This window comes from Rhinatrema bivittatum, chromosome 1, assembly GCF_901001135.1.
Source record: "Rhinatrema bivittatum chromosome 1, aRhiBiv1.1, whole genome shotgun sequence".
NCBI lineage: Eukaryota > Metazoa > Chordata > Amphibia > Gymnophiona > Rhinatrematidae > Rhinatrema > Rhinatrema bivittatum.
Window position 1 is genome coordinate 513336179 of NC_042615.1, and position 25140 is coordinate 513361318.

The 25140-nt window shown below is 42.1% G+C and overlaps 1 protein-coding gene across 2 annotated transcripts in view; it reads right to left on the reverse strand.

The window, feature by feature from the left end:
• The window catches only part of UXT (ubiquitously expressed prefoldin like chaperone), a 41787-nt gene that overhangs the window by 10538 nt on the left and 6109 nt on the right, over positions 1-25140 (reverse strand). Inside the window, exons 5-6 of one of the 2 annotated variants that reach the window (XM_029611946.1) lie at positions 12831-12938; positions 9514-9577 (exon numbers count right to left, since the gene is read on the reverse strand). In XM_029611946.1, coding sequence (XP_029467806.1) covers positions 9514-9577; positions 12831-12938 — 172 coding nt within the window. Of the gene's footprint in view, positions 1-9513; positions 9578-11195; positions 12599-12830; positions 12939-25140 lie in introns of those variants that run through there. The other variant, XM_029611937.1, reaches the window with a different exon arrangement.

Sequence of the window (25140 nt, forward strand, 5' to 3'; positions counted from 1 at the left end):
CACCGATTTTGCTGGCCCCACTGGAGGCAGTGGATGTGTAAAAGCGTGTTAATGGAACGACTTGTATTGCTACTGCCATGAGTCCAAGGGCAACTAGCACTTGTCATGCCATGGTGTTTATAATCGATAGAGGTTGTTAACATGAAAATGCAGGAGGCATGCTTGATCTGAGGGACAGAGTGTATCAATGCTCCAATAAATTGAAGGGAACATTGGATTTCTTGAAGTTGATGAAAAAAACAAGGTACTGGAGAATCTTGACCATTTGATGTAGGGAATGCATTACTTTGGTGTGGGTAGGTGCCATTAAAAGCCAGTGGTCTAGATATGGAAAGACTAAGATTTTATTATTTTATTTTAAAACTCTTCTATACCGTCATTGAGTTAGATAATCATCACAACGGTTTACAAAAAGGCACGATAATGGAAAAAATGTGAGTGGTATAGATTACAAATTAGCCATGTGCCATCGTGGAGCGGTAACAAATTAATATAAAAAAACACTATGTGTTGTATGTTAAGCTTGTTTGTTAGGAACATATTAGGCGGATTTGATTTAATATTAAAATGCATTTGTAGGTTACAAGTACTAACTTCTAGTTTGGTGCGTCCTTATCATTCAACTGTTTTTTTCCTTATCTTTATCTTTGTAAAAAGTTTGTTTAAATAGCCAGGTTTTGAATATTTTCAGATTTCTCTGCAGCCTTATTTCGAGAGGCATGGTGTTCCATAGCCCCTTTGTTTGAGGTGGACCATACCACTGCAAGGCACTTGGTGAAAACTCTGAGGACAGCAAAGGCCAAACAGAGTACTATGAATTGGTATGCTCTTATCATTCATCAATTTTGGAACGTGCTCTCACCTCATCCAGTTTTTCACAAACCTCCTCATTCTGCTTTCACTCGGGGATGTAATCTAAGAGGTCAGCTGGTCTCATTTGAAATGTATGAGGCCACAACTGCCATGCCCTGTCTCTCCAGCCATGCTCCCTGTAGCTCTTGTTGCACCTATCCCTTCTCATATTGTTTATGTGAATTCACACATCCTACTACTGGGTGGTTCTTTGCATTACACCATTCTTTGATCTGTTGTATCAGTGGAGTAAACTACATTCTTACATGCCCTTGCCCACGTCTCTACGTAGGAAAGACCTCATGCATGTTAAAAACTTGTATCTTTGAACATCTTAGCTGTATCCATAACTCTCGAGAAGAAACCCTGGTCTCTCAGCTTGAATTCAGACATTCTATTGAAAATCTCCGTTTCATGGCTATTGAAGTTCCCCATCAACATCTTCATGATGGCAATTTCATAGAATGGTTAATTTGTAGAGAACATTGGTGGGTTTTTACTTTAAATTCATTATTCCCATCTGGTGAATATTGTGATATTGAGTGGTCGGTGTTCTTTTGATCCTTTATCTTTTGTTTCCACCAGTCAAAATCTTTTCTATTTTTTTCTACTTTTGCTAGCCCTTATGATTATTGGTTGCTCCATATCATATGATTCTTGGTGCCATTTTTGGAATCTCCTCTTCTTGACAGTTTATATACATCACCTAGAGATTGATTCCTGGTGGCTTTTTTTGACATAATTGTTTGAATCTTTCATTCTCATTGCCAAATTCCCTGTGGCACATATATTGCTGAAGCCAAGTTTTTATGACTTTCTTTTCTGTGTCACTGTGTTCAATGAAGTACTTTAATTTACCTTTTCAGTCTTTGGAAGTGCCGAGCTATTTAGCTCTCTTTTTACTTTCTACAATGTGTTTTTCGGTATGTAATCCCATCTGCACCTTGTAGCCATTTATTGCTTACTTTTGGGTCCTTGTTTTTATTCTGCTCTTACTATCTTTTTTTTACAGTTGTTGTGAGCCTGTCCCTCCCTATGCAGCTGAAGTGGTGAAATACGATCTGTGTTAGGGGACCGGAAACAGTCTGCCTTTTGACATATTGCTCAACACTGAAAATGGATTTATAATAAAATATGGATTTACATCAAAGGTGAATCTTTACTGCTTTTAAATGATGGATTTTGAACCCCTGTATTATTAAGGACCCTGACGTCTATTAGTGCTATCCCTCTGTTTTTTTTTGGATACATTTGTACTCTGCCATGAACTAACAAAGTAATGTGCAGAATATAAAATTTTAATACATGAAAGGATTGAATCCTGCCTCCCACTGGCTAGAAGTCCTCCAGAACAGGTGATATAAAAAATTGGGAGCAGACTTTGCTTGAATTGGCAGAGTCAACTTTGGTTGGCTTCACTCTCTTTGGTGGGATCTAACAGCATCTGCTGGATTTGCTGTTTTTGAGCCGGGAGAGATAGGAAGCAGTAGTGCTACATAGGGCAGTAAGTATGCCTAGAGTGGTATGACCTTTTGTAGGAACAGAAGGGTCTACTGTGGCAGGGTTGAGGATCCACTGTGTTTGAAAGGGACTGAACTACTATGTTTTGGTCTTTAATCTGGGACACCATTTTGCAGAGCTTTTCTCTGGAGAGATTGTGCCCCTGGCAAGGCAGATCTGCCAGTTTTTCATGGATGTCTTCACAAATGGTGCTTGCCGGTATGCAAGCTATGTGTCTTGCTCCAATGAAGGAAGCTGATGTTCTTGTTAATGTGTTGAAGGACTTGTATACTGTTGTCCAACCGCCTCTTCTAAGTCCACAAGAGGCTAAGTGGCAAAAACCTCTCTAGAATTAGAGCGAACAAAAGGTTTGAGGTCTTGTATACAATTATGTATGTATTAGATCATGTAGAATTGATAGTGCACTGTCTGTGGCACTAACATGGTGCTTTGAAACACTTTTTTCCCAAAATTATTCAAGTGGCGATGGTCCTTACCAGGTGGAGACTTAAGAGTATAATCTGGTCTTCTTAGCCTTCTTTAATGCAGTCTTTACTACTAGAGATCAATGAGGGCGCCAGACTACCCTATATCCAGGAGACTTTTGCATTCTGAATTTTAAATCCAATTTCCTGGTAGCTGTGATATCAGAGATAGTTTCCCACATCTTATTTATTTTAAAATGTTTATATACCACCTTTACAAGTAAATTGATCAAAGCTGTTTACAATAAAAGTAAAATAAAATATAAAAAATAAAAAGAAGAAAAACAAATGAAGAAAAATTACAAAAACTTAGTTAATATAAAACAAATAAAGAGAATAAGATTATTCTTGGTTTTTATTTTACAAAAGCAAAGGAAAGAATGCCAGTGCCTAATAACTATGTTGAAATTTGGAAACATTTGAATATTTTTAGGTATTATTCAGTTATTGGAATTTTATATGCCATCTGAAATAGAATGTTTTCAAGGATTTTTTTAATTGCTGTCTGTTGGAAATTTGAAGGAGTGAGTTCGGTATGGAGTTCTAAAGAAAAAGGACCTGCAATGGAGAAAGCACGTTTTCTTGTGAAGTGTAATCTGGCAAGTTTTGGAGAGGGAATTTCCAGTAGAATCTGGAGACTATCAAGAATAGTGTTGGTTGGCAGAGCAATTGGTTCAGAAGGTATTTCCAAAATTCGCAGGCACTCCATAACCTCCGAGCATGGGTCTGGATCCTTTTGCAAATCGATATTTAGAGCCTTCCCCATCTTTCTGATGAATTTCGAGTGAGGTCTTATGGAGACTATGATCTGAGAGCACTGGTGGCAGATCAAACAGGATACCAATGAAACTATCTAGGGACTTCCTGGGGACTGCTGTTCTAAAGAAGAAGGTGAAGGTGACTGAGGCAAAAAGGGCTGATAGGCTGAAGCGGTGAAGACTGATATCAAGATCTGTCTGTCAAATGAGAAGAATCAGCCGCCTGCAAAGAGTTGCAGGAAGAAGGTAGGAGAAGGGGGACGATAAGTAAATCTGCAGCTCTAACACTAAACTTTCAAAAGGGAAACTTTGATAAAATGAGGAAAATAGAAAAAAACTGAAAGGTGCAGCTGCAAAGGTTAAAAGTGTTCAACAGGCATGGACATTGTTTAAAAATACAATCCTAGAGGCACAGTCCATATGTATTCCACACACTAAGAAAGGTGGAAGGAAGGCAAAATGATTACCGTCATGGTTAAAAGGAGAGGTGAAAGAGGCTATTTTAGTCAAAAAAATCCTTCAAAAATTGGAAGAAGGATCCATCTGAAGAAAATAGGATAAAACATAAGCATTGTCAAATTAAGTGTAAAACATTGATAAGACAGGCGAAGAGAGAATTTGAATTGAAGTTAGCATAGAGGCAAAAACTCATAATAAAAACCTTTTTAAATATATTCGAAGCAAGAAACCTGTGAGAGAGTCGGTTGGACCATTAGATGACCGAGGGGTTAAAGGGGCTCTTAGGGAAGGAAAGGCCATTGCAGAAAGTCTAAATGAATTCTTTGCTTCCGTGTTTACTAATGAGGATGTTGGGGAGATACCAGTTCCGGAGATGGTTTTCAGGGGTGATGAGTCAGATGAACTGAACGAAATCACTGTGAACCTGGAAGATGTAGTAGGCCACACTGACAAACTAAAGAGTAGCAAAACACCTGGACCGGATGGTATGCATCCTAGGGTACTGAAGGAACTCAAAAATGAAATTTCTGATCCATTAGTTAAAATTTGTAACCTGTCATTTAAATCATCCATTGTACCTGAAGACTGGAGGGTGGTCAATGTAACCCAAATATTTAAAAAAGGCTCCAGGGGCGATCCGGGTAACTATAGACCAGTGAACCTGACTTCAGTGCCGGGAAAAATAGTGGAAACTATTCTCAAGATCAAACTCGTAGAGCATATAGAAAGACATAGTTTAATGGAACACAGTCAACATGGATTTACCCAAGGGAAGTGTTGCCTAACAAATCTGCTTCATTTTTTTGAAGGGGTTAATAAATATGTGGATAAAGGTGAACTGGTAGATGTAGTGTATTTGGATTTTCAGAAGGCGTTTGACAAAGTCCCTCATGAGAGGCTTCTAAGAAAACTAAAAAGTCATGGGATAGGAGGCGATGTCCTTTCATGGATTACAAACTGGTTAAAAGACAGGAAACAGAGAGTAGGATTAAATGGTCAATTTTCTCAGTGGAAAAAGGTAAACAGTGGAGTGCCTCAGGGATCTGTACTTGGGCCGGTGCTTTTCAATATATATATAAATGATCTGGAAAGGAATATGATGAGTGAGGTTATCAAATTTGTGGATAACACAAAATTATTCAGAGTAATTAAATCACAAGCGGATTGTGATACATTACAGGAGGACCTTGCAAGACTGGAAGATTGGGCATTCAGATGGCAGATGAAATTTAATGTGGACAAGTGCAAGGTGTTGCATATAGGGAAAAATAACCCTTGCTGTAGTTTTACGAAGTTAGGTTCCATATTAGGAGCTACCATCCAGGAAAAAGATCTAGGCATCATAGTGGATAATACTTTAAAATCGTCGGCTCAGTGTGCTGCAGCAGTCAAAAAAGCAAACAGAATGTTAGGAATTATTAGGAAGGGAATGGTTAATAAAACCGAAAATGTCATAATGCCTCTATATGGTGAGACCGCACCTGGAATACTGCATACAATTCTGGTTGCCGCATCTCAAAAAGGATATAGTTGCGATGGAGAAGGTAAAGAGAAGGGCAACCATAATGATAAAGGGGATGGAACAGCTCCCCTATGAGGAAAGGCTGAAGAAGTTAGGGTTGTTCAGCTTGGAGAAGAGACGGCTGAGGGGGGATATGATAGAGGTCTTTAAGATCATGAGAGGTCTTGAACGAGTAGATGTGAATCTGTTATTTACACTTTCGAATAATAGAAGGACTAGGGGGCATTCCATGAAGTTAGCAAGTAGCACATTTAAGACTAATCAGAGAAAATTCTTTTTCACTCAACGCACAGTAAAGCTCTGGAATTTGTTGCCAGAGGATGTGGTTAGTGCAGTTAGTGTAGCTGGGTTCAAAAAAGGTTTGGATAAGTTCTTGGAGGAGGAGAAGTCCATTAACGGCTATTAATCAAATTTACTTAGGGAATAGCCACTGCTATTAATTGCATCAGTGGCATGGGTTCTTCTTAGTGTTTGGGTACTTGCCAGGTTCTTGTGGCCTGGTTTGGCCTCTGTTGGAAACAGGATGCTGGGCTTGATGGACCCTTGGTCTGACCCAGCATGGCAATTTCTTACGTTCTTATGAGAGGCTCCTGACTGCACAACCATTGGCGATTGTGTCATCAAGTTTTGTGACCGTAAAGTTGAAAATAGAGATAGGAGTGGATGTGGGGCTGTCGCATTGAGAAAGTTGCAAAGAAACCCTGTACTATGTTGGTGATTTGCTGAAGATAATTCAGAATCTTCTCAGTTGGTGTTAGAGGGGGAACATCTTCCTCCAGTGTGAGTATGGGTTTGTGTTACTCCGCAGGCAGTCTATTGGAAGCAAGGGAACGATGGAGCAGACTGGAACAGAAGTTTCAAGACAGAGTCTCTGGGCTAGAAGCTGGGAGACTGGCAGTGCTCATGATGGGTGGTGGAAGGTGAAGAGTTACTTCCAGATGAAACTGTCTTCAAGTATAGAAGTACATAGATAATGCTGTCCCTAATATGGGAGACTCCCCAGTTGAGGATGTTCCAGGGCATCCTGAAATTCTATAGGAATACTACTGAAAGATGCTTCTGCCTTTTTCAAGCTGTGATAGGAAGATGAAGAGGAATGAGCTGAAGAGGGCCATTGAAACTCTTGTTTCATCGACAAATGCTCTAATATATTGATGGTTGCATTATGTATGGGGCATGTGGAGCCATTTTTTGACTGAGAGTGTCAATGATGATGCAGATGCATCTCGAAAATGCCTCAATACTTCATGCACCTAATGCTTCAATGCACTGTGCGGCCAGGTTTCATGCACTCCTATGTTCCATGTGCTCCAATGCGCTGTATGCCGAGTGGTTTGATGTATTGATGCAATTTGATGGATTATGCTTCGAGGCACTGTGCTTCAGTTTGCTTTGAGTATTTTTTTCAGCTGTGGTGCAGATTTTTGTTTTGATGCCTCCCAATGTTTCTTTGATGCAGGGAGCTGTTCCATCGGACGCTTTCACTTCGTCTCCAATATATGTTGATTTTCTTGCTCCAAGGTGGCTGGTTAATTTGAAAGAAGTGTTTTAGAGGCATGATCACTATGGACACTACCTGGGGAGGCAGATGAAGCTACCCTCTGGGAGGACTTGCTGTGGTCCCTGTGAGACCAGCACAGTTCCTTTGTCTTTGCTGCCCTAGTCCTTTGAGACCGCAGGGATATTCAGTCAATCTGAGCAATTGGGCTGGTTATGGGTTGGTCCTAGCCAACGACAGAAGTTATGACCGTCTGTGATGGCCATTACCTGACCACAGCTACAGCTTTTAAATACACACTGTTGATTTTTTCTTCATGGACATCCCATTCTAGAAAATTCCACATTGCTCCTATGAAGTTCTTTCTTGCTTATTTATTTATTTATTTATTTGGAGATTTTTATATACCGCGGTACGTAAAGGTCTACATCACCTCGGTTTACAGAAAACAATAACATAGCACAATGCTTTACAAGTAACAAGTTATACAGTAAGAAAACAATAAATAGCAACAGGTTTTGCATACAACAGTTAATAGGAATGTGACAATGCTTCTTTTAATTAGCACTTAAAAGTGCTGTTGTGTTTTTCTGCTGAGGCAGTAATGCAACGATGAAAAAAAGGTTGAAAATTGTGAAGAAAAAAGTTAAGGAGAAACTGAGAAACTGGCCATGTTCTAGCTCAGACAAAAAAAAAAAAAAAAGACTGAGGTGGCTTAGGGGCAATGCACAAATGGAAACTCCTGCACATGCTCACCAGAACTCAAAGCTCTACTAGAATGGAGAGACGAGCCTATTCAGTGCCACCAGATGATGTCATCCACAGATCATGGCTAATTCAATGGAAAAAGCACCTTATATGGTAAAACTAAGCTGAGTTGTTTCCTATTTAGTAAATCTCATAAAAACACAAAAACTTGGAATATTCGCCTATCACAAAGAATTGTAAAAAAACATTAATATAGGCAAAAAAGAGCAAAAAATAAACAAACAATCATAAAGTGGTGAAGAACAATCATATAGAAAGGCGGTAGTATCAAATATGTGGGAAATAATTTTTGAGAAGGAAAATACTGATTTATTGCATTTCACTGAAAATTTTGAAAAGTGAATTTTGTTTATACACATTTGTTTCATAGCACATGGACTATGATTATATCTGGTGAACAATCACAATAAGGGGCAGATTTTATAAATCTGCGCACACGCGTACTTTTGTTCGCGCACCAGGCGCGAAATTTCAATAGATACGCGGAATTTCAATAGATACGCGCGTAGCCGCGTGTATCCATTAAAATCCGGGGTCGGCACGTGCAAGGCTGCCCAAAAATCAGCAGACTGCGCGCGCCGAGCCGCTCAGCCTGCCTCCGTTCCCTCCGAGGCCGCTCCGAAATCAGAGCGGCCTCGGAGGGAACTTTCCTTTCACCCCCCCGCACCTTCCCTTCCCTTACCTAAACCCCCCTTACCTTTGTTGGCAAAGTTACGCCTGCTGGAAGCAGGCGTAACTTTGCGCGCCCCGGGCCAGCTGCCGCGCTCCATGTTCCGGTCCGGGGGCGGTCCGGAGGCCGCGGCCACGCCCCTGGAATGCCCCCGGGCCGAAACCACGCCCGCGGCGCCACCCCCAAAACACCGTGTCACTCGCGACACGCCCCCGAAACGCTGCGTCACTCCCGGCACGCCCCCCGACACGCCCCTTCATGCAAGCCCGGCTTGCGCGCGCCGCTGAGCCTATGCAAAATAGGCTTGGCGCGCGCAGGGGGGGGTTTGGGGTAGGTTTTCAGGGGTGCACGCGCATACCCCTTTGAAAATCTACCCCTAAGGGATGAAGTATAATCAAGTGTTTGATACTACCGCCTTTGTGTATGATATACATATATTCATTACTTTATAATTATTTTTTACTCCGACATTTAAATTTTGCCCTCATTTAAGTTTTGGGGTCTTTTTTATAATTAGTAAATCTCATGCACCAGGATCATGGGCTGCCACAGCTGGCAAAATACATGTTAACTGGTGCACCCAGGCCCTGATGTTATAGGGACAGAAAGCCCCAAGAGAGAGTTGTTTCCCCCCCCCCCCCCCCCATTTTCTTGCCGATTAGCCCCAGAGCCTCATGAAAAGTACAATTCACCTTCAGATCCCCTCTCCTGGCACCTCAGTATGTCATTTTCCCCACCCGTTATGGACCAAATGACTCCTGTGCCCACCTCCAACATGCTGGCCTCCAGTCCCCACACCCTTACTCTATACCAAAATGATTCTACGGTTCATAATCGGGTAGGAGCAATCTTCAGTTGTTCCTGTGCTGCCATAATTCAAAATGGTGCAGGCTGATATAATATAAGGCTGCTGCCCCAGCACCCATGTTCAGGCATGTCCTCTTATAAAACCCCATCATTACAGGATGCTCTACTAAAATGGCGAGTCGGGTCACATTTACCTCCAGCACCAGTCGTATATTGGCCTTGATTTTGGCTGCATCTTTAGAGAGATTTTCACTCAGCCTGAAATACATGAGAATGAGAGGAGAAGCTCAGTGAATAATAAATTTAATACCCAACAGCCACAAGAAAAAGGTGGGGATAGAGATGACAAGGTCCAGAAAAGAGTTGGAAATCTGAAAAAAAGAAAATATTTTTTTGTTTCCCTCCCCACCCCAAAGTTTGACATAGAAAAATGGGAAATTTTGGAAAAATTGAAAAAAAGTTTTTTTAAATACTCTTAGAATTATGCATGAAACACTTTCAATACAGTAATAAAATATCACTATCTGGCCATTACTCTAGCAAAATGCTTGTTAATAAGTTTGTCATATGAAGTAAGAATTTAAAAAATATTAGATAATTACATTCCATATCACAGTATTGTGGTTGCTGAGTTGAATATGTACACATGAGTGATATCTTTATATTGGACTAACTAACTCACTACATTTCTGACTAGCTTATCAGTTGACATCTTGCACTAGATATATCTGTACTCTCTCTTTGGTATTATGAAATTTAAGAGTACAAATGCCTTAGTTTTAAATTAAAAAAAGAAAGCTCATATGTACTGAGCAGTATATCGTTCATTTATTTTGTATCTTGAAGAGAATAAAATAAAGTTTAAATATTTATATAAAAAAAAAAAAAGCAAGCATTGTGTATATTTATATTTTTTCCCCAAATTTCCATTTTTTGTTTTAAAAAAAGGAACCTTCCCCCCATGCCCTGGCCAACACCATTTTTCCCATCACTTAAAAAATTCCTGTGAATTTTATATTTCTACCTAATGGGACTGGGGAGCGGGGTTTAAGAGAAGAGAAGACAGTGTGAAAACAGTCACAATATGGTCCTGAGTCATCAGGGCCAACCTGAACCAGTCCTGGTTTTTGCCCCAGTGAATCTGATGGAGTTGAAGTTTAAATTTATTAAAGAAAACAGAATATCTATTTCCATATACTGACCCTGAAATGACAAAGACTAAGCAGGATATTAAACCATTAATCACAATGAAAACAATAAAATTGTAACACAAATGACTGATACTTAGGGCCGGCTTTTAAAAGGGTTACGCGCATAAGGTACGCGCATAACCCTTTTAAAAGGCCCCTGCGCGCGCCAAGCCTATATTGCATAGGTTTCTGGCGCGTGCAAAGCCCCGGGACGCGCGTAAGTCCCGGGGCTTTCTTGGGGCAGGCATGTCGGGGGGGGGGGCGTGACGCGGTCGGCGCTTCATCCGGGGGCGGTGCCACGGCCTCCGGACCAGAACATGGTGCGCGGCAGCCGGCCCGGCGCGCGCAAAGTCACGCCTGCCTCGAGCAGGCGTAACTTGTGCGACAGAGGTGGGGGGGGGGGGGTTTAGATAGGGCCAGGGGGGGCGGTTAGGTAGGCGAAGGGAGGGGAAGGTGGCAGGAGGCGGAAGGAAAGTTCCCTCCCAGGCTGCTCCAATTTCGGAGCGGCCTCGGAGGGAACGGGCAGCGCGCGCAAGTTGCACAAATGTGCACCGTCTTGCGCGCGCCAACCCCGGATTTTATAACATGCGCGCGGCTACGCGCGTATCTTATAAAATCCGGTGTACTGTGTTTTAAAATGTACCCCAGCGTCTCACGATTTGGGGTGGGGGCTCACAAAAGAAAACAAAGCAGAATTGAGGACAGTAAAAAAAAACCAGCAATATAATAAGGCAAACAAGTATATACTAGGCAATCGATGGTCTCAAATCTCAGACAAACAGGATGTACTTGAATCACTTTCTCCAGCTTACTTTTAACAAAAGAAGTCAATTGCTCTGATTTAAAAAAAATTCAACCTTCAATTTTAATCAGTTACATGGAAATTTCCATACAAAGCAAGCCCCCTAACTTCAAAACATCCTGTCTCAATTCTAAGAACATCTGTCTCCTACTCTGGGTACTGCGAGTGAGGAGCAGATTCTAATCTTATGATCAAGAAAGAGAAGGTCATGATTTTTTGTAGTAATAAAACTTTAAAAAGAGCCAATTCCTGTCTGGTTCCAAAACAAACATAGCTAGCAGTGTCGCTTTTTCAATAATATCCAGCTTCTTCCAACTCCTGAGTTAAGTTAGGCACAAGATCCAGGTTGTCTGTTCCTCAACTGTCTAGACCTTTAGCCCCTTTAAAACCAGACAAGGCTAAATAATAGACATTTGAAAAAAGGTGTTAAAGCTTTATTAGGAATTTGCAAAACAAGTCTAACAGTGAAACTCCTCCAAGAACAAGAAAATTAATATAATGCAAGTTATGGAACTTGATAGATTTTTCAAATATTTTCAGTTCTACTCTGGAGAATAACAGTAGTCTTAAAAATTATTTAACTGCTGGACTGATTGGTCTTTTTCTACCATCACCTACTATGTTATTATGAAAATGAAGGAATTTTAACATTCCAGGTCTTGATCCTGCTCATGCTGATAAGATCCAACTATTCCTTGGTCAGAAAACAAATATCTCCAAAGTTTTAACAGAATTCAACATTTCTACATGGGATGATAACCTCAGTTTTTAATTTCAGAATCGTTGACCAAATTTCATGAAAGGATATCTCTTTGGTGTAGTCAGGTTGCTGTGGCTTTGTGAAATTTTCTGAAAATCTATACATAAAAGGAATCCAGTTGCTCCTCTCAGACACAGACGATCTCTTCCCAAAGTATCAGTCTGAGTCACTGCTATTAGGCTCTCCTAATAAACAGCATAAGCTGACCTCTCCCAGGGTCTCTCACCTCAGGCTTCTTCAGAGCTGGCAACAATCCAGGGAAGCCTAGAGGTAGGACCTCTCCTGGTCACAGTTTCCTCCAATTGCCCATGGATGCATGCATGGTGGCAGACATTCTTCTGGTGAAAGAGAAACCTGTGTCAGGCATCTCCATGGCCCACCCCACAACTGCAGGCTCTCTCAACACTATTGGAGATGCAGCCACCAGCATTATCACGAAGGAATCCACAGGTCCTCGGGAAGCCAGAGCAACCATCTCAGCAGGATAGGAATTCGATTTCCCTTTTCTTTTCCCCCATACAGTGTGACTTGAAAGAAAGATAAAAGAAAAAAAAAATGGTGCCACTGAAGAGCAATAAGCACTAGAGGAGCATAAACTGTGTCCACTCTTGCTATCATCATCTCAGCCCCCCAGCTGCTGTGAGAGGCAGGATGATTATTACATTTTATATAGACTGACATTTTGGACAGGAGAGACCTGTCTGTGGTAGCATGGTTTAGCAACAACACAAGGACTAACTCCATATTGATCACACTCACTCAGTCAGTAGTTTGTTCTTTTTCTCAATGAACCTTAGGGCTTCCTCCAGTGTCAGCTCTGCAAAGAACCCATATCCCAGAGCCATGAAAATTCTGGATGAGTCTGGCCTGCCGAGAAGAAAGACAGTAAAAAAACCCTATTATAATCAGGGCCCCTGCATCCCTGTGGTGTAAAATTATAATCTATTTTATTGCAGTAAAGCAGAGTTGCTTACCTGTAAACAGGTGTTCTCCAAGGACAGCAGATGTCAGTCCTCACACATGGGCGAATTCACCAGATGGAGCCTGACACAGAAATTTGATTTCAGAGCTTTTAGAAACTTTAAGCATGCCCTACTGGGCTTGTGCAGCATGCTATACTACCACACATCCATGCAGGGCCCCGTCAGTCTATCATTTAGCTCAGGCTTAAAGAAACTAACTCTAAGGAAAGGCGGGCTGGTTTTTTTAAGGATTGACATCTCTATTTAAGGATAGTAACTCTACTTTCTCCAAGGACAAGCAGAATGACAATCCTCATTCATAGGGAACCCCTAGCACAGACTGCCCTGAATGAAAAAGGAGAAAAACTTGAACAGGCAAAAACTGTTTTTAGTAGCAACAGACCATATTGTGTCATTTTATAGGGGCAGCTTGGAAGCAAAACAACAGGGGCTCTAGGAGGAATGGCGTTGGGTTCTAAACCTCAAAGAGACTCATCAGGACTGACTAGCCAAATCTACTGTTGGGTTGGGAGTCCCTGTCCAAGCAATAGTGTGATGTGAATCTATGGAGAGAACTCCATGTTGCAGCTTTTCATATCTCTTCCAAGGATGCTGATCTTAGGTGGGCTACTGACACAGCCATGGGTTTGACACTGAGTCTTGACATAGCCCACCAAATTCAGGCCCAACTGGGTATAACAGAAGGAGAAGCAATCCATTAGTCAATTTGATAGAGTATGTTTGGCAATGGCAATCCCGAGTTTGTTGGTGTTAAAAGAAACAAAAAGCAGTATGCACTTTCTATGGGCTTTAGTCTGCTCCAAACAGAGGGCCAGAGCTCTCTTGCAATTCAAACCATGTGGTGCTTATTCATCTTTATGGACGAGGCCTGGGAAAAAATTGAAAGGATAAAAGACTGTTTAAGATGGAAGTCAAGACACTGCCTTAGGTAAGAACTTAGGATGAGTGTGCAGAACCACCCTATTGTGAAAACCTTGGTATAAAGGTAGATATGTCACTAGAGCCTGGAGCTCACTGATTTTGCAGGCCAAAGTGATCGCCACCAAGAATGTGCCCTTCCAGGTCAGGCATTTCAATTCACAATAATCTATAGGCTCAAAGGGAGCTTTCATCAGCTGATTCAATATCATGTTGAGGTCCCATGACAGAGCGGAAGGCTTGATGGGAAGCTTCAAGTGAAGCAAGCCATGCATGAATCTGACAAGTAATGGCTGTACAGAGGTTGGTCTACCTTCTATATGGTAGTAGAAGTGCCAAGTACACTAAGGTGAATCCTAACTGAATTAGTCTTAAGACCTGACTCTGAAAGATGTAGAAGGTAATCAAGTAGTTTTTGTGTGTAGCAGGAAAAAAGGATTTAGGACCTTTCCTTAACACCAAAAGGCAAACCTCCTCCACTTCAACCTATACGATTTCCTCATGGAGTCCTTCATAGAAGTCAGAAGAATGGGAGACACATCCTCAGAAAAACTTGGGTTGTAGAGTTATCATTTCAACATGCAGGCTGTGAGAACCTTAGCCTGACTGGATTTTTGATGTACGTTTGCCACAGGGGAAGAAACCAAATCTGTCTCAGCCAACAGGGTGCAATGAGAAAAATAGTTCATGGTCTCTTCTGAGTTTCAACAAGGTCTTTGCAACAAAAATAAATTGGAGGATACTTGTACAGTGGATCCTAGACCAATCTAGGGCAAAGGCATTCAAGGCTAGTTTGCCTTGAGTTCTCTTTCTGAAGCAGAAGAGCAAGACCTTTCTGTTCAGAGGGGATACAAAGATTTACCATGAGTGTGCCCCACTCATGAAATATATGATTTGCTGAACCATTTTTGAGGTTCCAGGATCAGATTCAGCCTGTCTGCCAAATACATGGCTCTGAGGACCATTCTCTGAGAGATGGCCTAGTCCTATATCTGGACAGTCTCCTAACATAGGAGGAATGATCCTGTTCCTCCATGCTTGCTGATTTAGATCATCATCATTTGATTGTCTGTCTGGACAAGGATAACTGTTGCCCAACCGAAATCTGAAAGCCTTCAGTGCATATAGAGTTGTTCTTAGCTCTAGGAAGTGTTTTTGATGAAAGCTTTTTCATGAGCTGACCAAAGAACCTAGGTGCAGCACCCCTCTACATGGATTCCCCACCCCAAGTTGGATACATCTGTGATGAGGATAATTTGGACTAGAGGTATTTGAAAGGGTACACCACTAGCCAGATTGTAATGAATCAGCCACCAAGGGAGTCTTTCAGAAGCTGGGTAATTCAGATGGTGTCCCGAAGATCCTGAGTGGCCTGATCCTGCTGAGATCCAAGGTTCCACTGGGCTTTTCTCATGTGAAGTCATGGCAAGAGAGTAATAGACTTTTGATGTCATGAGGCCCAACATTTTCAGCATGTCCCGTATTGATGCCTGCTGACTTGTTCATATCTTCTCCACTGCAGATATCCATGTGATAATCCGCACCTGTGGAAGGAAGACTCTAGCCCGAGTCATGTCTAACAAAGCTCCTATAAATTCCAGTTGAGATGATGGGATCAAGTGGGACAGGGTAATTAATGACAAAACCTAGTAACTCAAATACTTGGATGGTTTTGCTTAAGGATTCTGTGGCACCACCTTGAGACGTACTATTGACCAGCCAATTTTTCAGGCAGGGCAACACATACGACCCACAATATGCAGAGATGTGCCACTACCCTGACATTTTGTGAAAAAGCATGGTGCTGATGCTGAAGGGCAGTATGCAATATTGGATGCGGTGATCCCCTACTACAAATCTGAGATATTTTATGTGACATGGAAATCTCTTTGTGGGTGTAAGTATCCTTTAGATCTAGAAAGCATAGCCAGTGTCCTTTTCTAGAAAGAAATCAAGATGCCTAAGTAAAACATCTTGAACTATTCCCTATTTAACTTGTTCAACATTTTAGATCTACGATGGGTCAGACCATCCACCCTCCCCAATTTGTTTGGGATCGGGAAATAATAGTAAAATCCCCATCCTCTCTCCCCCATGGTGGTACAGGCTCAACTGGATTGGCCTCTAAGAGGAGGAGAGCTCCCATATGCAGCAGTTCCTGATGGTGAGATACCAATTAAGCAGGTTTCGATAGACAACTTGAAGGGGTGTCCAATAATTGTGGTCTGTACTCTTTTCTTGTTATACTAAGGACCCAAATGTCCAAATCTATTTTGTGCCATCGTTTTACATAAAAACTTAGCCTGCCTTTGACAGGACGGTCTTCTGGAATGGGTACTGGGATCTTGGCTATGCTCTCTATGATCCAGTCAAAACCCCATCTCAGGGTTTGGCTGGGGTGCAGATTGTGGTTTTAGGTCCTCTGTTGCTGAAGGCGAGCACAAGGACCCTGCTGCTGATGGGATCATGGGGGTGGAGTAAAACATCTCCTCTGCCTCTTCTCAAGAACCTTCTGATTGAGGAGAGTGAGTCTAGATGGGCAGTAGAGAGGGTCTGAGGTGTCACACAGTGGTCTTTAATCTGAGCCACTGCTTCCTTGACCTTATCTCTAAAACAATCCAAATTCAGCCTCTATATGGCTGAACAAGTTAGCCAGATGAACATATCCAGCTAACTTGGCCTGGATATTCAGTGGCATGACCGGACTGCTGAATATACCTGACTATCTAAGAGCCGGATAAGTTTATCCGGCTAACTTTAGAACTGTTCAATAATAGGTCTAACTTATCCAGCTAATTTAGCCAGATAAGATGAATATTGGCACTTAACCAGAAAAATTAGCTGAATAAATAAATAATTCTGCCTGGAACGCCCCCATCCACATCCCCTACTTAGTCAGCTAAGTGGTAGCCGCTGAACATGGCTGAATATTAAAATGGTGCTACTTAGCCAGATAAAGGTCAGACTTATCTGGCTAAGTGGTGCTGAATATGGACCTCGGAGAAACTCCTCATTGCAGGGCATGTCTATTGGCTGCTTTTCAAGAAAGACCTATCGGGGAATTATGTTAGTGTAATGTGTACTGGTGTCCGGTAGCACTCGTGAATGTAAACACCGTATTTCGGTTATAACAGTTTTAAATTTAAAATGGTACACACTATTATATGTGCAAAGTGTGATGTCTCAAAGAAAATAAAAACATTTTTTTTCTATTTTATTACTGTCTTTAGTCTTTGACTTGTACGTTAACTCTTGAAAATTATGTCAATACTCTCCCTCGATGTTACGCTCCTTAATGATCAACCCAACTCACTTATGTTAATATTTATAAAAAAGTCTCTGTACTTATTTTAATGTAATGCAATTTAAAACTGTCTCTCATTATATATGATGAAATTCTACATAAGCCCGACATCAGCCGTGTTTTGACAAAAACTGTCTGTTTCTGGGACTTAGGAGAGCTGTATCAAATGCAAGCCAAAGATTTAACGATCCACCTATCGCAGAATCACATTACCTTATGCTTATGTACTTACTCAAGTAGAGTCAAAATTCTCTCTCATCGCCATTGCTGTTATCGGGCGGCATCTATATTATCCATAGAGGTTTTTAAACTCTAAAGAACCAATCACCCTAATGCATTCAAAGTGAGGCTGCGAAGTAATTAAAGGCCTTTTGTTTGAAAGCGGACCCGATGCTTACTTGGAGTTTCCTAACACATCAGCTCTGAAGTTTTTCTATTTCCTATCACGTCCGTTCTTCTACTCAAAATGTTCACACGTGTTTTCTGAAACGTCTGTATGTAAATTCTTGAAAGTGTCTGAAGGAATAATCTGAAATTTTTTTTTCTTTTTAGCACAAACAATGTTAATATGTATCTACATCTGACTATATATAGTCTATAATCTCCACATCGATATATTTGTCTGATGTAGAATAAAAATGACAAAGTTTTGATCTCATGTCCATAGTCCTCCTAATTTGGCTTACCGAATTAATAAAATACAGACCAATCTATTTTGTGATTCAAACCATTTGGAAACACGGTATTCCAAGAAAAAAATGAATCTCTGTTCCATCTGAATTAATTTCAAACTACAGTCGCCTCCGCATGGAGGGCAAGAAAGTTGGAAAAGTGCTGCTGCAGTAAGATCTTGTATTTGATGTGTAGCCGTCTGCCAGTGTTCAACGAGAGGCACTTCTTCCCTTTGGGGTAGATTTTCTAAATTTGCGCGAACAAAAGTACGCTGGATTTTATAAGATAGGCGCGTAGCCGCGCCTATCTTATAAAATCCGGGGTCGGCGCGCGCAAGGGGGTGCACATTTGTGCAACCTGCGTGCGCCGAGCCCAGCGTGCGCTGCCTGTTCCCTCCGAGGCCGCTCCGATTTCGGAGCGGCCTCGGAGGGAACTTTCCTTCGCCCTCTCCCCACCTTCCCCTCCCTTACCCACCCCCGGCCCTATCTAAACCACCCCCTTACCTTTGTTTCATGATTTACGCCTGCTAAAAGCAGACGTAAATCTACACACGCCAGCGGGCTGCTGGCGCGCGATCACCCGACCCGGGGGCTGCTCCGGAGGCTGGCGCCACGCCCACAGGCCCGCCCCCGCAACGCTGCATCACGCCCCCGAAACGCCATGTCATTTTAGACGCGCCCCCAACACGCCCCTTTTAGAAAGCCCCGAGACTTACGCGCGTCCCAGGGCTCTGCGCGTGCTGGCGGCCTATGCAAAATAGGTGCGCTGGCACGCGAGGGCCCTGCGGGCGTAAATCCAGCCACATTTACACGCGCAGGGCATTTAAAATCCGCCCGATGTGTTTTAATGCGGCTAAGGTGTTCTTGTACACGAATCTTAAACTTGCGTGTTGTTTTCCCAATGTACACTAAGTTACATGGGCACCAAAGTGCATATATTACATTTTCAGAAACACATGTGAGATGTTGACGAAAATAAAATGGACGGCATCCTGGAATATCCAGAGATTGTCCTTGGTGCATGAATTGACAAACATTGCATTTTCCACATCTTGAGAAGAACAACGGACGTGATAGGAAGTAGAAAAACTTCAGAGCGGACGTGTTAGGAAACTCCAAGTAAGCGTCAGGTCCGCTTTCAAACAAAAGGCCTTTAATTACGTCACAGCCTCACTTTGAATACATTAGGGTGACTGGTTCCATAGAGGTTTTTAAACTCTAAAGATGACATAGATGCCGTCAGATAACATCAATGGCGATGAGAGAGAATTTTGACTCTACTTGAGTAAATACATAAGCATAAGGTAATGTGATTCTGGGGTATGTGGATCGTTAAATCTTTGGCTTACATTTTATACAACTCTCCTAAGTCCCAGAAACAGACAGTTTTTGTCGAAACATGGCCGATGTTGGGCAGACAGCCCCAACGTACGTTTAATGTCATCATATACAACCAGAGACAGTTTAAAACTGCATTGAATTAAGATAAGTACAGACACTTTTATAAATATCAACATAAGTGAGTTGGGTTGATCATTAAGGAGAGTAACATCGAGGGAGCGTATTGACATAATTTTCAAGAGCAATATACAAGTCAAAGACTAAAGACATAAAAAAAAAAAGTTTCTATTTTATTAATTTTCTTTGAGAGGCATCCCACTTTGCACTTTTAAATTAAAAATGGTAAACACTATTATAACTGAAATATGGTTATTACATTCACGAGTGCTACCGGACACCAGTACACATTACACTAACATAACTTTCCGATTGGTTTTTGTTTTTTTTTTTAGTATATGCAGGGGGGATCTGCAAGGTCTCATTTTTTGAGGTTAACATTATAGGTCTTTCTTGGACATCTGGCCAAAGGTCTGAAGCCCACAGCCAGGTGAGTCTGCAGGGGTCACTACCCATTGTAGAGACTCAACGCTCTCTTGAAAACATCAATGATTGACCGGACCATGTGTTTTCCCACACACCATGCTCTTGTCCCCTGTGCTTTAAAGTCGTCATGATGCTTTTGAGAAAGCTGCACTGCCACTTCATTCACTTTGTTCAGAAAGTCCCGTATATACTGGTCCATGAAGAGCTGATAGAATACTACCGTATGTGGGCACAGAGCATAGCTTCCTGAAAAACCTCTCTCCCAAGTAAGTTCAGGGTATGAGAATACTTCACTGGAGGCATCGAGAAATGGGTTCTGGTAGTCTTGGCTTTCTTAAGAGTGGATTCAACCACCAATTGGTAAGTCAGCTGCTGCTTCTCAAATCTTGGATCTTTTTGGACATAAAATATTGTGTCTGACTTCTTGTTCACTAGAGTTACAGGGAGGAAACTATTCCACATCCTCATCTGTACCTCCTGAAGGATTTCATGGACTGGGGCTGCAATGATATACTTTAAGTGGCTCCACAAATTGGAGAATGTCCAGCATCTTTGTTATGGATTCTTCCTCTTGCAATGTAAACAGAATGGCATCCATCATTCTCTAGATAAATCCAGCAAAGGTGAGGTCCTTGGAAGGAGACTTTCTCCTTCCTGTGGAGAGGAAGGGTCAGAGGGAAGATCTGTTGACCCTTTTTGATCAGAGAAGCCTTCAGATCCATAGCCATATCCACATGAATATTCCAAGACTGAGCCCAAGTGGTAGGTCAGGGACATGGATCTCTCTTGGCCATCAGACAAGGTTTCAGAGATGGAAGTGCTTGTTTGTTGGGCCCTAGACAAAGAAACTCTTGCATCTTGACGTTTGTTCACCCTATGGTCCAAAAATCACATTGGAGCAGCGGTAACTAGTATCTGTGCTATTCCACCAGGTGTTAGCAGTGATTCCGGTATCAGCTAGATGTCCAGTTCCACGGGCACCAATGCCATTGATACTAGGGCACCAATGCTCTGCATCTTCCAGTCCAAAGCCTCCTAGATTTTCCTATCCAGCTCCTTCACAAAGATTGCCAATGCCAACACAGCCCAGAAAGCAGAAGAGGAGGCCACATCTACTTGAGGTACATTAGTAGCTGACACCTGGACTCTTGGAGACTGATGTTATTCCAAGGATTGCACCATGGATAAATTCTCCTCACCACAGATATGCTATGGGGGATTCAAGGCTGCCACCAGAATGTGCCTGCACCCAGTATCATACAATCAACAGAGACCAATGAGGATGCTTCTTGGCCTTTATCAAATGCATGCCAGAGATTTGTGATGCTGGAACTGAAAAGGCCAAACCCTTCACTTTCTGCAACTGTGAGAAAACAGACAATGGTCTGTCCCTATGGTCCTTTCTGGTGCTTGATGTTGAGGGGGGCCTGATGCCCTCCCGATGGTCAATGCACTGCCAGTGTTTGATGCAGCTGCCAGGTTCTTCTATGTCTTTTGGCCGGATTTATGCATCTTGAATTGCTTTTCCATGAGCTCAAGCCAAAACTGATGCCCTCGAGGGGGTCACAGTTGCAAACAGGGGATACTCCCAGCCATTACAGTCAGCCCCCAGGCAAGACACATCTATCATGGGGGATCTGCAATAGATATGAACTTTTTGCATAGGGGACATTTGTTGAAGGCGCTGGCCTTCTCTTGTAAGGGCAGTGAAATCAAATCACTTGACTAAAGTCCAACTGATAGCGCCTTGATGCACTGATGCTGGTGCACTATGTGGCCGCCGAAAAAGAAAGAAAGAAGCTTATTAAAAGACCAAAACATTTACCTAGGTGACCACAGAAAAAAGAACAAGACTGCAGAGCCCTGTAAAAGATGATTCTTGCATTCTCAGGAAGCAGAAAATTCCCTAACAGCAGGAGAGACAAAGAACCGCAACCTGTGGGCACCACAAAAAAAAGAGGAGACTGAAGAGGCCCCCACATTGATTGCTGGCAATATAGCAAGCTACAGTTACCCTGTAAGGCATCCTCAAAGTTTCTAGAAACTTTGAAATCAGATTTCTATGCCAAGCACCATCTGTGAAGACTGCCATCCCGCGTGCTCTCGGAGAGAAACAGTGGATACTTAGTACACTGAAGGCTAATTGCTTCTGTTATTAACTAAATATTGAAAATCATATTTATTACAACCACATAACTATTTATATTAAACCTTACTTGGCTGGCTTTAAATATTGTTCCTGAATTTATGGTGGTGAAAGTTGCTTCCCATATTAATTAAATATACATGCTCAGTAAAAGCAGGCTGTTTTTACTTATCCAAACTGATTTAATTACTCACCTTTTCCAAACCTGAGCATAAGGAAAGTTGCATTAAGTACAGTAGGTAGTTCCCTGTTCTGTTGAGCTCACAATCTAAGTTTGCACCTGAGGCAATAGAGGGTAAATTGACTTGCTCAAGGTCACAAGGGGAATCAGTGGGATTTGAATCCCGGTTTCCCTGGTTCTCATCCTGCTGCTCTAACCACTAAAAAGGTGTGGCAGTCATGCTAAGCACACTAACTAAATATCAATACATTTTAACTCAATTCATTTTAAACTCAGCCTGCACTGCTGCAGGACCAGACATGTTCCATGCAAGTAACTGGCCGCAGACATCAAATGTATTATGAGGGAGGGAAAAGAGGGTCCAAACCAAAAACCACACTCCTGATAAGGGGGCAGTACACATTTTCCTCCACAGCACCCAAAATCCAGCTACTCTACACTTATCCCAGTGGCATGACCTACCCTAGCTGACCACACAGCTCCACAACTACTCTGACTCAGTTTGGCTTGAGGGTCTTTTCGGTGGCCCGCCTCAGCTTTGAGGCAGCAGATGCTATATTGTCCTCCAGCGGGCAGGGGCTACAGTGGCAGCACTACCAGCAAGATGCAGGTGGCCAGCCTAGAACCAATCTACATAGTCACCCCACAGCTCACATTCCATGCTAATAACTGCAGCCCTAGATACCATGTCTCACTCTCCGCTGCAGCCGATACTCATCCAGCTCTTTGGGCAAAGATACCACTGGCACCTCCTCTTCCATCCACTATGCTCACAATAGCACCCAGGTACTATGACCCTACTCTGTCAGATGCCTGCACAGCTGCTGTGCTGAGTTTAGCTATGAACAACTGTGCACCACCGATTCAATAATAGCAATGGAACAGGCTCTAGAATTTTTCCAAAAAGTCAATACAAGTGTTTTCTGTAAGGCCCTATTTAAATTACAGTAGAGGTCTAACATTGTGGGATCTGCAAATTCTGTAAAATTAGAATTTAAGTAGGACCTTAGTTATTAAGGACACAAAATCTCAGCATTCCTTTGATTACAGCAAAAATGAATGCTCTGTAGCCTGTAACATTTTTTTAACCTATCGATATAAAAATTATCAAAAGCTTATATTGGTCTCTTCTACAGATATGACAAAAAACAAAGGGAGGATGACAATCTTCCTTTAACAAGTTGTGGTAGAAAGGAAGTGTTCATTTCCTCTCTATTGTACTGCTTTGGGGAGATATATATATACACATACACACACACACACACACTTACTTCCTTCAACTTTGCTCTCATAGTAGGAGATGAGATCCATGTGATCCTTGAACGCTCATGCCCTTCATTATTTTGGGGATAATTATTTTGATCCAATAAAAATGTATTTCAAGGGGGACAAGATGGCGGCATAAGGCAGGTCAGAGGAACACTCTCTTTATTGATAAAAAAAAGTTTCCTAAAAGATGCCAGCGAAAGGAAGGGTAAGGTGCACTCTTACCCTACCGAAGCTGAGTTACCCTCTGGACAGCGATTAATAACTTCCTTCGGACCAGCCACTGCCTCGGTCCAGGGAGGTGAATTCCCTGCTGTGGAGTCTGCCAAGGGAGCGGCAGTTCTACCAGGGGAAGTGAATCTAAGCCCCCTAGATCTTCAATCGCCGCAGGCCCCGAGATCGGCTGGTCCCTCCCTCTTCCCCGCGGCACTGAGTGATGACGTTGCTCGAGTGGCTTCGGATGGTGGGGGCCAGAGTGAGGGTTTGTCCGGTCTATACCCCTCTTCTCAGCGAGCAGTGAAGTCCGTCGAAGCGGATGTGGGAGCTTTTCTTCTCTCCTCGACGTCGAGCTGAGCTCCTAAACCGCGAGAAGGAGCGGTGTGTGTGCCCAGAACAGCCGTGGAGGAGGAGGACTCTGCCCTCTTGGAAGCAGAGGGCGAGTCCTTCCAGATAACTGTGAAGCCTGCAGTTGTAACACTTGATGCATTGTGGGACTTGGTGGCTGGGCTAGGCCACTCATTTAGGGACCAAGGGACACAAATGAGGCGTTTAAAGACTAAAATTGTTTCCTTGGAGGAGAAGGTGGAGAAGCAAGCAGCAGAGTTCAAAGCTCAAGTTGAAAAAATTGAATCGACAAATATAAAGAATTTTGAATGTAACGCAAGGTTAATTAAGGACTTTAGTAATGCCAATAGGAGGCTGGAACATCTTGAAAATTATAATAGGCGTTTGAATCTACGCCTATTAAATTTTCCCAAAGTTCTGAGGGAAGATTCAGATATAAAACTTTTAAAAAATACTTGAAAGAAATTTTGAAGTTTGAATATTCAAAGTTACCAACTGTTAGCAAAATGGTTTTCTTGGCAACCCCGGCTAATATTCTAATTTGGAGAATTTGACTCAATTCCTAGAAAGCTCAGCTGAGGAAGAATATGAACGTGCCACTTTGTTGGTAACTCTTCATAATGAGCATGATGTAAGTCAAAAATAATGCAGAGTTATTTTAAATATATTTCTACCAGCTTTCTCTCTCAAGAGATTCGAATTTACCCAGATTTCACCCAAGTTACTCAGGAGAGAAGGCGAGAATTTCTCAATCTTAAGCCTCAGATAATCTCTCTTGGGTATTCCTTTTCATTAAGATACTCATGAAATGCTTAGTCCGTTCACAAAATGATTCCTTTATATTTTTCCTCCCAGAACAGTTAAAGTCATTTATTTATGCCAGGAATATAACTTCCCAATCCCTAATAAACATCTAAGTCTGTGAAGATAATGTAAAAAATGAGGCAGATGGTACGTTAAGCCTGTTACATGATTATATATATTCTTCATAGTTCTCACGATAGTTTCATCCCTCCTCAGCACTATTAGCTTTATACAAGGGAGTAAGAAGTATTTGAAATAAGTATGTTATTAGGGGTTCTTCTAGAGTTATATGAAATTTCTATTGAGCTTTTTGTTTGGATATGTCATTGTTGAAATAAGCAATGTATT